Source organism: Xiphophorus hellerii, chromosome 9, assembly GCF_003331165.1.
Source record: "Xiphophorus hellerii strain 12219 chromosome 9, Xiphophorus_hellerii-4.1, whole genome shotgun sequence".
In the NCBI taxonomy this organism is placed as follows: Eukaryota; Metazoa; Chordata; class Actinopteri; order Cyprinodontiformes; family Poeciliidae; genus Xiphophorus; species Xiphophorus hellerii.
In genome coordinates, this window is record NC_045680.1 from 29572624 (window position 1) to 29590537 (window position 17914).

General features: G+C 43.0%; 2 protein-coding genes across 7 annotated transcripts in view; both read left to right on the plus strand.

Annotated features, from left to right (window-relative positions):
- The window catches only part of LOC116726052 (uncharacterized), a 591833-nt gene that overhangs the window by 523272 nt on the left and 50647 nt on the right, over positions 1–17914 (plus strand). The gene's annotated exons all lie outside the window — the stretch shown is intronic.
- Positions 1–17914, plus strand: part of eps15l1a (epidermal growth factor receptor pathway substrate 15-like 1a) — a 138560-nt gene that overhangs the window by 87490 nt on the left and 33156 nt on the right. For all 6 annotated transcript variants that reach the window (XR_004340523.1, XM_032572523.1, XM_032572522.1 and 3 more), the window contains 3 exons: positions 6459–6638; positions 16618–16723; positions 16934–16984. Coding sequence is in view for 5 of the 6 variants with exons in the window: in XM_032572523.1 (XP_032428414.1) it covers positions 6459–6638; positions 16618–16723; positions 16934–16984 (337 nt within the window). In the remaining variant the exon portion in view is untranslated. The remainder of the gene's footprint in view (positions 1–6458; positions 6639–16617; positions 16724–16933; positions 16985–17914) is intronic.

Consider the following 17914-nt stretch of genomic DNA (forward strand, 5'->3'; position numbering starts at 1 on the left):
TCATCCAACATGTGAAACCTACCGTGAGGACAGTAAAGGTGTGGCCAGAGGGCTCAGATGCTGTGCTCCAGGACCGGTTCAGGAATACAGATTGGACTATTTTTCACCATACAGACTTGGATCAGTATGCCTCATCTGTACTGAACCATATTTCCACCACCATAGAACGTGTCACCACCTGCAAACGCATTACCATGTACCCCAACCAGAAACCCTGGATGAACAGAGACGTTCGTCTCCTGCTGAAGGCCCGCAACATCGCCTTCAGGTCAGGGGATGCACAGACTTACAGTGCAGCCAGGGCTGAGCTGAAGAAGGGAATCAAGAAGGCCAAACACCACTACAAAATGAAGGTGGAGGATCATTTTTCTAACTCCAACCCCCGACATATGTGGCAAGGCCTTCAGATTCTCACAGACTACAAGAACCCCAATACCACCCCCGCTTCTACTGATGTCTCCTTCCTCAACGAACTTAACAACTTCTATGCTCGTTTTGAGAGAGGGAATACCACAACTGCAACCAAAGCAGCTACCACCCCAGGCCAACAGCCACTGACTTTCCTCCCCACTGATGTAGGAGCAGCTCTGAGCAGGATTAAATCCCACAAGGCTGCGGGTCCTGATGGCATACCTGGACGTGTCCTCAGAACGTGCTCTGGGGAGCTGGCAGGAGTGCTGACGGACATCTTCAACCTGTCCCTGGCCCGCGCTGTGGTACCGACCTGCTTCAAATCTACCTCCATCGTCCCATCTCCAAGAATCCCAACCCAACCAGACTCAATGACTACCGCCCGGTAGCCCTTACCCCCATCATTACCAAGTGCTTGGAGCGGCTGGTCCTAGCACACCTCAGATCCTGTCTCCCCCCACACTAGACCCCCACCAATTTGCATACAGGCAGAACAGGAGCACAGAGGATGCAGTCTCTATAGTGCTGCACTCTGTCCTTTCTCACCTGGACAGTAAGAACACTTACGCCAGACTGCTGTTCTTAGATTTTAGTTCAGCATTCAACACTGTCATCCCATCACAGCTCATTACCAAACTCACAGACCTCGGCATCAGTTCACTCATGTGTAACTGGTTGCTCGACTTCCTGACCAGTCGACCTCAACATGTCCGGCTGGACAACCACTTCTCATCCACCATCATCATAAACACCGGAGTGCCACAAGGCTGTGTGATGAGTCCCTTCTTCTACTCCCTCTTCACCTACGACTGCAGACCTGTCCATGGCTCTAACGCCATCATCAAGTTCGCAGACGACACCACGGTGATCGGCCTCATCAGAGATAATGATGAGGCTGCTTACAGGGAGGAGGTAGACCGTCTGGCTGAGTGGTGTGACAAAAACAACCTGCAGCTGAACACCGAGAAGACCAAGGAGCTTATCGTGGACTTCAGGAGGAACGCTGACCTACATCACCCATCCACATTAAGGGGACAGTGGTGGAGCGTGTGGACACCTTTAAGTTCCTGGGAGTCCACATCTCCGAGGACCTGACTTGGATGACCGGCTGCTCCAAACTCATTAAGAAGGCGCATCAGCGCCTCTTCTTCATGAGGACCCTGAGGAAGAACCACCTGTCCTCAGAGATCCTCACGAACTTCTACCGCTGCACCATTGAGAGCATCCTCACCAACTGTACTACAGCTTGGTACGGGAACTGCTCTGTCTCCGACCGGCAGGCGCTGCAGAGGGTGGTGAAAGCTGCCCAGTATATCGCCGGGGCACCGCTCCCTGCCATCAAGGACATCTACAGGAAGCGGTGTTTGAAAAAGGCCGGGAAAATCACAAAGGACTCCACTCACCCTGCACACACACTCTTTTCCCTCCTGCCCTCTGGGAGGCGTTACAGAAGCCTACGGACCAGAACCACCAGGCACCGGAACAGCTTCTTTCCCACAGCTGTCACTCTTTTGAACGCCTCCTGACATAAAACATAAACTATAAGGACTGTACTCCCCTATCCTCTCATACAACAATAACACATGGACTATCCTCACACACACACACATCACGGACTGTTTTCTTCACACACACATACAACCTGTAAATTTTATCTGCCATTATTTATCTTGTATTATATTATATACATATATAATCCATTCCCTAACATTCTTGTATATTCTGTATAATCTGTATAATCTGTGCATATAGCTCCCATATTTATATTTATACACAATATCTATATCTCTTTGCTATAACCCCTTATAGAATAGAATAGAAGTACTTTATTCATCCCAGCAGGGAAATTACTTCGCAGTTACAGCATAGAGAGAAGACACAATAACAACTACCACTGAGTAGTAGTTGTAGATAAAATAAAAATAAAAAATAAAATGTAAAATGCTATAAATTGTAAAAAATATGAAATGCTGTTAATATAAAAAGCAACTTAAGAGCAGTCCTTGCAAAGATTTAAAAAAAAAAAATGCAGATATGTATATGTAAATATATGTACAGCAAGTGTGCCACAGTGCAGTTGTGCAAAATCGGACTGATTAGTGCAGAACAATGATTTAGCTTTTATTGTACAGTGAGATGGCATGTGGCAGGAAGGATTTCCTGTATCTGTCCCTACGACATCGGAGCTGGAGCAGTCTATGTGAGAAGGTGCTCCGCTGTCTGTCCACTATGTGGTGGAGAGGGTGCTGTTTATTGTCCATAATAGACAGAACCTTCTTCAGTGTCCTCCTCTCCACCACAGTTTCCAGGGACTCCAGCCTTAGTCCCAGTACAGAGCCAGCTTTCCTGATGATTTTTTCTAGTCTATTAGAGTCGCTGGCTCTGATGCTGCTTCCCCAACACACAGCAGCAAAGAAGATGGCACCGGCAACAACACTGTGATAAAAGGTCTCCAACATCTTGCTACACACTTTGAAGGATCTCAGCTTCCTTAAAAAATAGAGTCTGCTCATCCCCTTCTTGCACACAGCGTCAGTGTTAGATGCCCAGTCCAGTCTGTTGCCGATTACAACTCCCAGGTATTTGTAATCCTCCACCTCCTCCACCACTTCCCCTTTGATCTTCAGTGGCCGTGAAGTTATCTTCTTCCTTCTGAAGTCAATCACCATCTCTCTGGTCTTACTAATGTTGAGCCTCAGGTGATTCTGCTCAGACCACTCCACAAAGCTGTCCACCAGTGTCCTGTACTCCCCCTCCCCTCCATCCCCTATACACCCGACAACCGCTGAGTCATCAGAAAACTTCTGTAGGTGACATGACTCAGAGTTGTACTGGAAATCAGTGGTGTACAGGGTGAAGAGAAAGGGAGAAAACACAGTTCCCTGTGGAGCTCCTACGTCACTGACCACCACTTCACACTGCCCAGACGGACAAACTGTGGCCTGCCTGTCAAGTAGTCAGTAACCCAGGAGATCACTGAGTCGTTGACACCCATCCTTCGCAGCTTCTCACCCAGTAGCAGAGGCTGGATGGTGTTGAAGGCACTGGAGAAATCAAAGAATGTGATTCTCACAGTGTCTCCTCCACCATCCAGGTGCGAAAGTGCTCGTTGCAGCAGGAAGATGACGGCATCGTCTACTCCTAAGTGGGGCTGGTAGGCAAATTGCAGGGGCTCTAGAAACGTCCTCACCCTAGGCCTCAGCTGGGCCAGGACCAGTCTCTCCATGACCTTCATCACATGAGATGTGAGAGCAACTGGTCTGTAGTCCTCTGGGTCGGATGGCCTTGGCTTCTTGGGAACAGGAACCACATGTGATGTCTTCCACCGCAGCGGGACTCTCTCCAGCCTCAAGCTCAGGTTGTACATGTGTGCCAGTACAGGGGACAGCTGGCCAGAGCAGGTCTTCAGGATCCGTGGTGTAATGCCATCAGGTCCTGCAGCCTTCCCCTGGTGTAATCGCTCCAACTGTCTCTTAACCTGGCCTGTAGTCACCGTTAGCTGGGGGTAGGTGTTGTTGTCTGCAGTGGAGATGGGGGAGGAGGGGGTGGATGGGGGGCTGAAGGAGAGGTGGTGTGCAGGAGAATGCCGGTAGGTGGTTTGAACAACTTGGGGCAGTGTGGATGTGTGGGGGGATGGTGGTGGTAGGGGAGTAGCAGGAGGTGAGCTAAACCTGTTGAAAAACTGGTTAAACTGGTTTGCTCTATCGAGGCTCCCAGATGTCTGTGTGTCCTTCCCCTTCAACCCAGCGATTTGCTTCAATCCTTTCCACACATCTTTCACACTGTTCTGCTCGAGTTTGGACTCAAGCTTCCTCCTGTAGTTGTCCTTGCATGTCCTCAGTGTCTCTCTGAGTTCACGCTGGACTCTCCTCTGCTCCTCCATACATACATACATAGTCTTGTACATCTGTAAATAAATATTTATATCTCGTAGAGCACTTCTGGATGGATGCAAACTACATCTCGTTGCTTGTACTTGTGACAGTGCAATGACAATAAAGTTTAATTCTATTCTAAAAAGCGGCAATGGCGGTGAAGAGCGGCAAATTATTTTGCTATATTTCACTTTAATATTTTTTACAATGTTTTTATGCAGCTGTGTAAATCTCAAGTATGTGCTTCGTTCATCAATACATCACCTAATTGCAATATTGCTCCAACATTTCCAGACATGTCTGCTCCCACTGTGTTAACAGCCAACTCCCCTTGCCAGCAGTCAGCTGACCAGCTGACCAGCTCCAGGTTCATTATACCGGGAGAGAACGCCTGATTCCCAGCACATTGTTTTAAAAACTCCCTCTAGCTTTCCCCAAATGAGTGGAAGCTAAACACTGGTATTATTTAGTAATGTAATATGATGTTGTAAAATGTTTGAAATCAGTTTAACTGATTAAAGCTAAGCCTTCAAACATAGTAGTTTTGTTTAACTGTAATGTCTTACCTGAAATCTGGGGAGTATATTTGAAAATGAATAATTTGTCTATATTCATTCCTTGTAGAAATGTGCTATACATGTTTGAACATTTTAGAATCAAACTAGCATTTCTTTTTTACTATAGAACAGCCCCTACTACAAAAGGTGAATATTAACACAGAAATCGGGAGTAATACATAGCTAAATAACAAACTTCGGCTCCTTTTTTTTTCTTTCACCGCTATGCTTCACGCAGTCATGGTTGCTAGGAAACATAAGTTACACTAAGATGGAGGCAAGACAGCTGGCCGAAGGCTAGACCTGTCCGAACTCACAGCATTTCTCTTCCGGTCATCGATATTCGCGGCCTTCAAATTACCCGTCCTAAGTAGACCGGGTCCTTCAAAGGATGCAGACCTTGAGTTCGGACACAGCTCAAGTCTATGTGGATGCACGTCGAGGGTGTGTCGTGGCGTGTTTCGCGCATCTGGCACTGCGTGGTTGAAGCGTTTTGAGTGTTTTGAGCATTTGACACGTGTCAGGCACGTCCAATGCAGCTGACACTGGAGTCGGAAAATCTGAACTTTTTCCACGGGCCACGACATTTCAACCAATCAGAGACTCTACTATGTGACGTAGTAGCCTGTAGGTGGTGTCCTGCCATCAGCTGCATGCACCAATGCAGGATAGCAGGTCATCAAACTGGGCTCAGGTGAGACAAAAACAGTGCTGATAGTGACCCTTGTCAGCGAACAGCGAGCTTGTGAAGCTCACAAAATCTTTGAATCATCTGGTAAATTCAAACAGTGCCCTACGACAACATTCTGTTGATTTCAGTAAACAAAACCTCGAGACAATTTCATCCGCCATTGTTCAAAGTAACCAGGAAAGAAAAAAGGCAAGAGGCTCCAATGCGTGTCATGCCATTATCAGCTGTCTCTGTTGTTTGATCAACAGATCAAACACAAAATGTTCAACAGAGACATCTGAGGCTCCGTTAAGATTGCAGAAGCTTTCACTACATAATATTTTTGTGCCACTTTCTCAATTTCATCTGCCATAGTACGAGACCGGCAACAGAAAACAATGGCTCGTCCAAATGCACATTTAGAGCAAAATATCAAGATTCTGACTTCAAAGTGTACATGCATGGAACTTGAAGCGTTGGACGCGTTTTTGACTCACGAAATACATTCCGTGTGAATACAACATAAGAGAACTAAGCAGCAACTTTGGTCCCTCTAGACCTTCAGAGGCTTCCAACACAGCTTGAATTGTAACACCAGCCATAGCTCTATTACAATTTTCAGTAACTAAAGATCCCAAAAATGGAAAAAAAAAAATAACTGTGAACATAATGCATACCTGGGTGATGAAAATAATATTATTGCATAGATGAGTTTTATTGTATTGGTTATAAAAAAAAAAGTAAGAAGATCATTAAAAAGAGATGCTACACTTATTCTTTTGTATTTTTCTTGAGCTACTTAAATTTTCACATTTAGTAATTTATGGACGGTTGAACACCTGAAAACATTTACTCTTCTTGGCTGCACAAAGAAAGCCGTTCAGAAAACATGGGTGTGAAAGAAAGAGAAGGTTTTGTATGAACATGTGTTTTTGTATTCTGCAGGCTCGCGGCAAGTTATCCCAGATTCAGGACTGTCAGCAGGAGATGTCTAAAGGAATTGAGCAGTACAGCAGCACCTTAAATGGTACCAATGGAGGCAGTATGACAAACCTGGCCGACATGAGCGAAGGCTTCAATGACAAAGAGAGTGGAGGCTTTTCAGCTGCAGGGAAGGGTAGACAGGTTAGGAAATTTATACATCCCATTGTAGATCACATTTTCCTATTTTAATAAAATTATGTATTACAAAAATTTAAGATGTAATAATTTCTGACTAGGATTCCTTATTCTGTCATTCATTTTCATCAGGTCTTTATCTCATAAGGTGTTTTTAAATGTTGGATAAAATAACTTTTTTCTCTTTTTCTCATAGTTATACTTTTCTAATTCATCCATATTTCTGTACACTGACAGAAATATGGCTATTGAAAATTGTTAAAATGTCTTTGAAAGACTTCCTTGAACTTAGGATCTTTCTTAATGTAATGTTGTGAAATGGATGACATCAATACACTGGTAAAGCTTTGTTCCATGGCTTGTCTATCAGTGGCATTTAAAAATGCACTGTTGTTTTCAAGGATTGAAGGATTTTTTTATTGTCATAACAGCTCACTTTTACTTGTTAGTGGTATTAAATTTGGACTCAGGTCCCACTTTAAGAAGCTTAATAAATAAATATAACTAAATAGGTCTGCACAGTGATGCAGTTGGTAGCATAGTTGCTTTGCAGCAAGAAGGTCCTGGGTTTGAATCCCAGCCCAAGGTTTTTCTGCATGGGGTTTGCAAGTTCTCCATATGTTTACATGGGTTCTCTCCTTGTACTCCGGCTCTGGCTTCCTCCCACAGTCCAAAACATGACTGCCAGGTTGATTGATCTCTCTAAATTAGGTGTAAATGGTATGAGGGGCCGTTTAGGACAAAATTTACGTTTTGTCTCTCACACACTACCAAAAAGTCTCGCATACTCCAAAAAAGTAGCCACGCACACTCCAAAAAATTACGTTTTGTCTCTCACACACTACCAAAAACTCTCGCATACTCCAAAAAAGTAGCCACGCACACTCCAAAAAATTACGTTTTGTCCCTCACACACTACCAAAAACTCTCGCATACTCCAAAAAAATAGCCTCGCACACTCCAAAAAATTACGTTTTGTCCCTCACACACTACCAAAAACTCTCGCATACTCCAAAAAAATAGCCTCGCATACTCAAAAAAATTACGTTTTGTCTCTCACACACTACCAAAAACTCACGCATACTCAAAAAAATTACATTTTGTCTCTCACACACTACCAAAAACTCACGCATACTCAAAAAAATAGCCACGCACACTCAAAAATTACTCACGCACATTCAAAAAATACTCAAATTGCGTATACACACACTACTAAAATGTCACACACACACACACAAACGTTAACTTTCTCGCTCACATACACTACTATCAGCTCGCTCACATACACTGTACTAACAGCTCGCACATTCACAAACGTTAACTTTCTCGCTCACATACACTACTACCAGCTCACGCACATACACACAAACGTTAACTTTCTCGCTCACATACACTGCTAACAGCTCGCACACACACAGACGTTTATCTCTCACATACACAAGACTAAAGTTGAACACACACACAGTACTAAGACTCGTTTTATGTATGTGTGAGAGCGACACTCTTTATGAATGTGTGAGAGCGAGACTCTTTTTGAATGTGTGAGAGCGAGAATCTTTTTGAATGTGTGAGAGCGACACTCTTTTTGAATGTGTGAGAGCGACACTCTTTTTGAATGTGTGAGAGTTGTCACGGAAGAGGCGGGGCATAATTTTTGGATCAAACTGCGCATGCGTAGATCCTAAACTATAAGTTTCGATTGTTGACTCACTGTATGTTCTATTACTTAGTATATTTGTGCTTTTAAATATATATAGAACGTTTAACTTTCTTGTAGATTAAATGTGCTATAAAAATAAATGAATCTGATTGATTGATTAAAAATAGCAAAATTGCTGTAGTACAATCTGTCCACTGGGTGCCAGTATTACAGGAATTATTAACCGGCGCCAACTAGTGCCGAAGAAGAAAGAGTTTGCTATACCGAACATGGCTAACTCTAATTCGAAACGAGAGAGAATTGGTCAGGCAGCTGCCATTTTAAACACCATTCTATCTTCTCCGGAGGCAACCAGCACTTTGACAGGCGCATTAAACGATTCAACGACTGCCCGCAGTGCTACAATCTGGCACCCAGTGGACAGATTGTACTACAGCAATTTTGCTATTTTTAATCAATCAATCAGATTCATTTATTTCTATAGCACATTTAATCTACAAGAAAGTTAAACGTTCTATATATATTTAAAAGCACAAATATACTAAGTAATAGAACATACAGTGAGTCAACAATCGAAACTTATAGTTTAGGATCTACGCATGCGCAGTTTGATCCAAAAATTATGCCCCGCCTCTTCCGTGACAACTCTCACACATTCAAAAAGAGTGTCGCTCTCACACATTCAAAAAGAGTGTCGCTCTCACACATTCAAAAAGAGTCTCGCTCTCACACATTCAAAAAGAGTCTCGCTCTCACACATTCATAAAGAGTGTCGCTCTCACACATTCATAAAAAGTCTCGCTCTCACACATACATAAAACGAGTCTTAGTACTGTGTGTGTGTTCAACTTTAGTCTTGTGTATGTGAGAGATAAACGTCTGTGTGTGTGCGAGCTGTTAGCAGTGTATGTGAGCGAGAAAGTTAACGTTTGTGTGTATGTGCGCGAGCTGGTAGTAGTGTATGTGTGCGAGAAAGTTAACGTTTGTGAATGTGCGAGCTGTTAGTACAGTGTATGTGTGCGAGAAAGTTAACGTTTGTGTGTGTGTGTGTGACATTTTAGTAGTGTGTGTATACGCAATTTGAGTATTTTTTGAATGTGCGTGAGTAATTTTTGAGTGTGCGTGGCTATTTTTTTGAGTATGTGTGAGTTTTTGGTAGTGTGTGAGAGACAAAATGTAATTTTTTTGAGTATGCGAGAGTTTTTGGTAGTGTGTGAGAGACAAAACGTAATTTTTTTGAGTATGCGAGGCTATTTTTTTGGAGTATGCGTGAGTTTTTGGTAGTGTGTGAGGGACAAAACGTAATTTTTTGGAGTGTGCGTGGCTACTTTTTTGGAGTATGCGAGAGTTTTTGGTAGTGTGTGAGAGACAAAACGTAATTTTTTGGAGTGTGCGTGGCTACCTTTTTGGAGTATGCGAGAGTTTTTGGTAGTGTGTGAGAGACAAAACGTAAATTTTGTCCTAAACGGCCCCTCATAAAATGGTGTGAGTGTGCGTGCATGATTGTTTGTCTTTTCGTTCTCTGTGTTTCCTTCTGATGGACTACCAGGGTATACTCTGCCTCTTGCCTGTTGGCACCCAGCACCCCACACAAACCCGCCAGAGATAAGTGTGTCAGATAATGGATAAATAAATAATAGAGAACAGATATAAAGTATAATATATACAGTATGTTTGCACATATAGTACAAATATATAATCTATGTACCTTTTATGACCAGGTGCTGGTCATAAAAGTAGAATATCATGAAAAAGTTGATTTATGTTAGCAATTCTTGTCAAGAAGTGAAACTTGTTTTTTTATTCATTACACACAGACTGATATATTTCAATTGTTTATTTCTTTTAATGTTGATGATTATAACTTGCAACTAATGAGTTATAGTCATTAGTAATCACAAGTAATGTGATTACTAATCACAACTAATCACGATTAGACTAATCAGATGGATGACTACTAATCACAACTAACCAACCTTTAAAGTTTATGATGTACAGTAACATCTAGACCCAACAGTAGAATCATACTTCAATAAGATCAATGAGGTTGTGTTTTTATGTTTTGTGTCATGCAAGCTTTCCTTTTATTCTATTTCTATTTTACACCTCCCAGGTCCGTTAACCAGTTTCTGACCCGACCAGAACCCCTCAGTGTAAATTACTTTGAGAAATAAAGTGATTTGGTTCTATATAAAAACAGGCCTTAATGCCGAAAAATGATCCAATATTACAAGCCATACATGTCATACAAATGGAACAGATATAAAGTTACATTCACCATCCAGCACTGGGCCACACTTAGGGTTGACGCCAAGTGAGGCAAAGATTGTAGCGTGTGTTTAGCTTTATTCTTCTTTACAATCTGTACCCTCCCTAAAGGGTAGTTTAATCAGTTTCAGTCTGTGTATGTATTACTGGCGGCAGTCACACATAAACATGGTTATGTAAGCTGAAGCTGTTAGCAAATTAAAGAGGCTAAAAGAGATAGAGGAAAAAGCAGAATCCATTACACTAACCTGCAGAAAGTTTTAAAGAATGAAGTCTAAAGACTGAGTAATTGGAGTAATTGAGTAAGACCCAATGCAAGATACTTGTATTAATATTGTTTTAATGCTAAAACTAGCTATGTGATTTTGACAATGAGCTTGAGATGATTTAAAATGTGTAACTGCACTCAGTTGGAGGTAAATAGTAGGCGAAAGACAGTAGGAATAAAGGAGAACTGAAAGTAGAGCAAAGGTGACTGACTGGAGCATGAGATGCATGGCCCAGCACAAAAGAGGAACCACACTGAACAGGAAACAGATGGACGAGGAACTTAGACTGCTGAGAAAAGATAGATAGCATTTATTGTCATTGAACAGAATTCAACGAAATTTCCATTGCAGCTCCCGTGCAAAAGGTCAAATATATACAGTATAAATAAGCAAACACACAATAATAATAATAACAATATATACAACTAAATTAACTAAAGGCACTCAACCACACCAAAGAAGTAGCAGCAGGTCCAATTATGGCAAAATACAGATAATGTGACAGTGCAAAGTGCAGAACAATATGGCTGTGTGGGGGTGGGGGATATGTATGTATGACTGCGAGGTTATGATATGTGTGGGAGGGGGGGGCGGCAGGGAGTAATGGCTCTGACGGCTGTGGGGAAGAAACTGTTTCTCAGTCTATTTGTTGTAGTCCGTATATTCCTGTACCGCTTGCCTGATGGCAGCGGCACAAACAGTCTGTGGCCCGGGTGGCTGGAATCCATCGCTATGGATCCAGCTCTCTTCTTGACCCGGTCTGTGTAAATGGAGTCCAGGTCTGGGAGGGGGCATCCCACAATGCCTTGTGCTGTTCTCACCACCCGTGTCAGTTGTTTCCTCTCCAATGCTGTGCAGCTACCATACCACACAGTCATGTTGAGGCAGAGGATGCTCTCGATCATCGCCCTGTAAAAGTTCACGAGCAGCCAAAAGGCCTGAATGTGCAGGCTGAGGGATGGAGTGTGACCTGTGAGCAGGCCCAGACAAGAACACAGACATGACATAATGTCTCCAAAGCAAAAATGGATCTAAAACCATCTACGGACGGCCAATGAAGAAGCATGGCAACCGTGCTAGCCAATGCAAACACATTCACAGGGTGGAAACTCCTACAAAAACTGATGCAAGAGGGGAACCTTTTGTTGTTTCCTCTAGGTAGCTTTGAGCCAAGATCAAGATGGACAAAGAACTCTGCAGCTGAAGAAGAGCCGGGGCCACAGGTGGACTGAAGACTGCGAAAGGGATTCAACCTCTCAGCCCTGCAACCTGTGGCACCAAATTGCACTTCTCTCATCATCTGGGTTAAGACCCCAAAGGCAAAGGACAAAGGCAAAAAAGAGGAACTACAGTTTAACTCGCCACTCTTCCTGCCAGCACCCAAGGCCTGTGTAACCTCAACATCTACACTGAGGCGGAAGCTCATCAGACCTGCAGGGACGCCTGCCTTCATTGATCAGTTTCCTCCTCCTGCTGGGACACATTCTTTACCATATCTGAGATTCGAAATTCCATACTCCGACTCTCAAAATTTTCTTTTAGTTCTTTGTGTCAGCGCTGGGGAAAGATAGGTTAGATAAGATGATTGATTTTTCTTATTTTATTATTTCTGCTACTGAATTAAGCTGTACTGACCCTCACGTAACTTTGCCTACTAATAAAATATCTAACATAAAGTATAATCTAAAAGATGTGGTGGACATTTAATTAATGTGTCTCCTCAAATATGGTCGTAAAATAACTATGATGCTCGATTCTGGTTTTTATAGGTTGCCTTTGCCAATAAATAATGTAGTTAATACAACACCTCTGTGACTCGTAACCCAAGTCACTAAATTTTAACCTGGGCAAATTCGAAGAACATTTGGTGAAAAAAAGGAGAGCGACCGTGAATGAGTGTGGTCCGTGGGAGCTAATTTCACTCCTACTGCTAGTAAATTAGCCTGTGGAATGAAGCGAGTTGTGTCACTCGGATGAAGGTCGTTAATCCTAGGTGAATCTCCTCATCTAAATCCAACTAAAAGTTTCTTCATGAACTCTGTAGTGGGCTGCAGCTGGATTAGGTATTAACTCTCCTCTCATGAGAGGCAAGAGGATATCTACGACAATGACATTGTGGTGTCCGAACAGGTGAGGTGGGGCGTGCAACATGTGGCACCCGAAAGAATCCCTGGGTGGTCATGATCTAAATATCGATTGTCCACTCAAGTAGTGAATGGCAGAGAAGGGTTCACTAGTGTAGGTAATCTAAAAGAGTATGATTACCTGTGACTGCTGTTAAGAGAATGTTCACTGAAGACATGAATGGCAGAGATGATTTTATTGACCATGGACTGGTATATGTAATCTGAAAGGGAGTAAGGTTACTGGTGATTGACCTAGCAGGCCTTAGTCACCACCCTCATAGCTGCACAGCGTGTAGGTGAGGAAAATGTAATGAATGAATATAATTAAATCTGGAGAGACCCAGACAGAGAAAAGGAAGACGATTAGAAAAGTTTATTAACATGCATGAATTAAGTTTTTGGCACTCGGGCCCCGGCTGAGGACATCGATTATTGCAAAATTTGCGATAGGCTCAGATGAGCATTCCAGCTGCTGATAGGAACATCATCCCCCCGGGACCCGGCACTGGTGGAGGAGGTTGGTGAAGAATGCGGCCGAAGGGCAGGGCGAGAGGAGGTGAAGGGGCGGTGGTGGGTTGAGCTCTGCTGGAAAGCAGAAGACGCCATGGATAGAGGTGCTTATCAGCTGGGACTTGCACAGTGATTGGACATGACGTATCTTGGACCAGCGTTGATTGGTCGACGGTGATGAGCGGGATGCACCGGTTGGATGATGCAGGTGGGGCTAGAAAGAGTCTTCCAGTTTGAATTTGCGCCTAGGCTTCCCTATACAAATTTCACTTTTTGAATGGAATTACTGATTTAAATAAACTTTTTCATGATATTCAAATTTTATGACCAGCACCTGTAAATGAATAAAGTTAAAAAGTGAGATAAAACTGAGTTAAGTGCATCAGTTTGATGGCTGCAGGGTAGAAGCTGTTTCTTAGAGGTTTTGCTCTGGATGCTTCTCAGCTGTCGGTCAGAAGAGATGCTGAAACAGTCTGTGTGCAGGATGGGTGGAACCCTTCATGATGCCGAGTGCTTACCCCTGTGTAGAGGTCCGAGGTAGTGAGAAGGCTGCTCCCCACAGCTTTAACCATCCTCTGCAGACTCATCCACTCAGCAGCAGTGCAGATGAAGTGCCAAACAGTGATGCGGGTGCAGAGAATGCTCTTCACCACACAGCGATAGAAGCTCCGCAGGACTGAGCTCCCAAACCCTGACATTTGTTTGTCAAGTTAAAGGTGTTTTACAAAGATGCTTGTAAAACACAAAGAATAAAAAGGTCCTATTATGTTCATTCAAAAATTCTCACCATTGTTCTGTAAAGGCCCCTAGGTGTGAGTGTGTATATGCTTGTTTGTCCTTTATCTGTCTCTGTGTTGCCCTGCTACAGACTGGTGACTTGTCCAGGGTGTACCCTGCATCTTGCCTGGAATGTTAGCTGGAGATAGGCACCAGCACCTCCTGACTGGTGTACAGAAAATGGATGGATGGATGAATGTTCTGTGAAGGCTGGTTTATCTCTTTTCCCCAAATTGAGCGAAGCACTTTATCTACCAAAAGTCAAATTAGTTTAGATATTTACAAATCAAAAACTTTGTTCAAAAAGTGTTTAACTGCTTTCCAAACTGTGCAAATGAGTAAATAGTGTAAGGATTTGGTTTTTTCTCTGTGTTAAGTTAGGTTTTTGTGTGTCATTTTCAGTTAATTGAGTCTCCGTGTTGTCCTCTCTACCCCTTGATTGTTTGCAACTGTTTCTCATTCCCTGATTACCCTCTCTGTATTTAATGTCACCTGTGTTCCATGTTCTTTGTTGGGTCCTTGTCATATCTGTCTATCTAACCGTCTTGTCGCAGCTTGGCTTGTCAATTTGCCAGTTGCTACCAGCTCTGAGCTGTTTATGTCTGCTCATCTGTGCTGCCTGGATTCTACACTTTGGATTTGCATTTTCACATTAAATCATCGTTTATTCACTCCAATCTGGGTCCTCTACGTCTGCCTCACCACCTCTCTACCACACATCATGACAGAAGGACCCGACCACAAGTAACAGTGAGGTACGCTAAAGTATTAGAACATCATGGACCCTGTACGCTGGAATAAACTACTATACACCATAAAAGACTATGTGGAGATGGTGGCTGAACCATACTTTGCCATCAGACGCCTCAGCATAGCCATCAGGCTCCTGTATGTGTTGGAGGACTGGTCTGCCCATCTCCCGTCCCTGGGGTTGGTGGAGCAGGAGGCAGAGTGGGAACGCCAGACAGCTTTAGCTGTCATGGCTGGAGAACCTCTGCCTCCAAAACCGGATATCCCATGCTTCCGCTTCGCCACCCCAGCTCCAGCCTCTCCATCGTCTCCGGGACCAGCACTCCCTGTAGCCGGAGCTCCGGTCACGTCTCCTGCGCCTGCCACACCTCCAGTCACTGCAGCAGACTCGCCACCGCAGCGGACTTTACACGTCTCGCCGCTGCTGCGGCTCCCCTTGTCACCGCTGCAGCGTTCTCTCCGCCGTCTCCAAGACCAGCACTACCTTCAGCCGCAGCCGCTGCAGCCTCTTTGCCTTTTGCTGTTGCTGCTGATTCTTAACCTGACGCTGCCATCCTGCATCCAGCCGCCGCTGTCTGCTCTCCTCCAGCCATAGTCCATGGGGTCATGGGATTCCAGGCAGCCAGGCTGGCACCTGGTCGACAGGCGGCACGGCTGGTGGCAAGGCCCTCACCTGTAAGTGGGTGCTCCAAACCTCCCTGTGGTTCTCCGTCGCCCTTTCCCTGTGGTACTTCATCAACTCCCAGTGTCCCCTCGTCGCCCTCTGCCGACTCCTTGTCACCCCCCAGAGACTTCTCGTCGCTCACCAGCGCTCCCTCTGAGTCTCCGCCTCCCAGGGCCCCCCTCAAGCTCTCTACCGAGTCCCTGTGGCCCCCAGTCGTATGTGTGAAGGCCCAGACTGCTCCATTTTCGCCCTCCGGGCCTCTTCTGAGGGGTCCGCCTGCCGGACCTTTTTTTTTTTTTTTTTTTTTTACTTTCATTTTTTTTGTATTGTTTTGGACTGAGTTTATTCTGTTTTTGGTTCCCTGGACTATTGAAAGACTGTTTGATTATTTTAATTTCAGATATGTAGATATTACGGTAATAACACAAGCTTAATCAAGTTATAAGGATTATACAAACAATTTATAGACTCACTGAATCCAATGAGGGAGAAAGAAAGCTGGCTTAAGTCATTATTAATTTTAATAGCATTGTTAATTTTTATTATGAAACTATATGTAATTTAATTGTTCATTTTTATTCATTTTAATTTAATTTATTTTTATTAGCCTTTGTTATTATTTCAGTACATTTTTCAACATTTCATACACAAAGAACATGAAAAAGCTGTGATACAAGGTCAAAATAAATGGACATATCTTTAAATCATATTAATAGAAGTTAATTATCTTGTTTATTGGAATATAGCATGCCAAAATACATATCCGTTGTTCCTTGAAAAATCTGTCATTCAGATGTAAATGAAAAGCATAAAATGAGTTTAATCAAGAGTAGATGGTGTAACCACGTTGTAAGCCAGCCATACCACATGTTTAGTAAAGTTGAAGAACTCTACTGATAGTCTTTGGTGTTTATGCCTCTGGTCATTTACACAATCTGAAAAATCTTTTCTCATATCACAGGAAGATATATTCAAAGTTAAGCCATCAGTGTTCTACAATCGGCCTCAAGACCTTCAGTCGGACCTTTTCAACTCTGAAGACCCATTTAAAACAGACCCATTCAAAGGTTGTTGCACCCTTCACTTTTTCCCTCTCCCTCTTATTATCTTGTCTTATACAGAAGGCAGCTTCCCTGCACTAATTTCTTTTACTGTCCCATTTCTTGGATTTTCTTATTTCCATACAGAATTTTGTCCCTTTTTTTGTTGCTAATAGATTTTATTCTTCCCTTCTCACCTTATGTTTTCTCTTACTGTACATGTTTTTTCTATTTTAGGTGACCCATTTGAAAGTGACCCATTTGGAAAGGCATCATCTACATCTACAGGTACTTTTGGACGACTTTTATTTTAGAAACTAATCAAGTCAGATAACTTCAGTGCAGTCACTATTGTCAGTCGGAAAAAAACTTTGGCATGGATTACACATGACTTTGATCTAAACCAAAGTTTTTTGCCTTTAAATGATGTGGAAAATTCTAGGAACCATCAGTAAAGCTGCAGTTTTTATTTATTTATTATTGGCCTGCAGACCTGCAGTCTGTAGGCCAATCTGATGCCATACAGATGAAGTGATTGATTAAGCAGGCTTTTTTCAGACGTTCAGGTCCAAAAACAACTTCAGTCTTGTCAGAATTTAAAAGGAGAAAGTTTAATGTCATCCAAACTTTAATGTCCTCAAAGAGATCCCTTTAATCTACCCAGTGGATTGGATTCATCAGATTTTATGAATAGACATAGATGAATCCTAACGTAATTGATGATTTCCTAGCTAAACTTCACACCACTCTAACAATCTGGAAATCATTGATCCCTCCCTTTATTATTTTTTTGTAAACAAAAAAAGAGAAAGCTTATAACAAGAACATAAAGCTTGGTAATAAGTTTATTTTCACAGAATCAGTTGTTTGTATTAAGCTCACGAAAGTGATGACAGTCCATTGCTGTATGTCTATTCTCATTTTAGTCAGAAGATTTTCATAATTGCACTTAGCTGTTTCGGTTACGTCTTTGGGGATTAGAACACTAAGGTATTTCAGTGTGGTTTTGTCCAATCCACACTGCACAACAGACTGCAGGACTGCACAACGGATATTGAAAATGTTCTTGTTGAATAGTTAACAGTGCATTCTTGTTACAGTTCATATTGTTGTTGCTACAGTGTGCCTAAATACATCAACTGTGTGTGGCTGACCTTAGGAGAAACGGTGTTAACAATGACATTTATTTCACCAACAGTGGATATCCTGTCTGCTCTG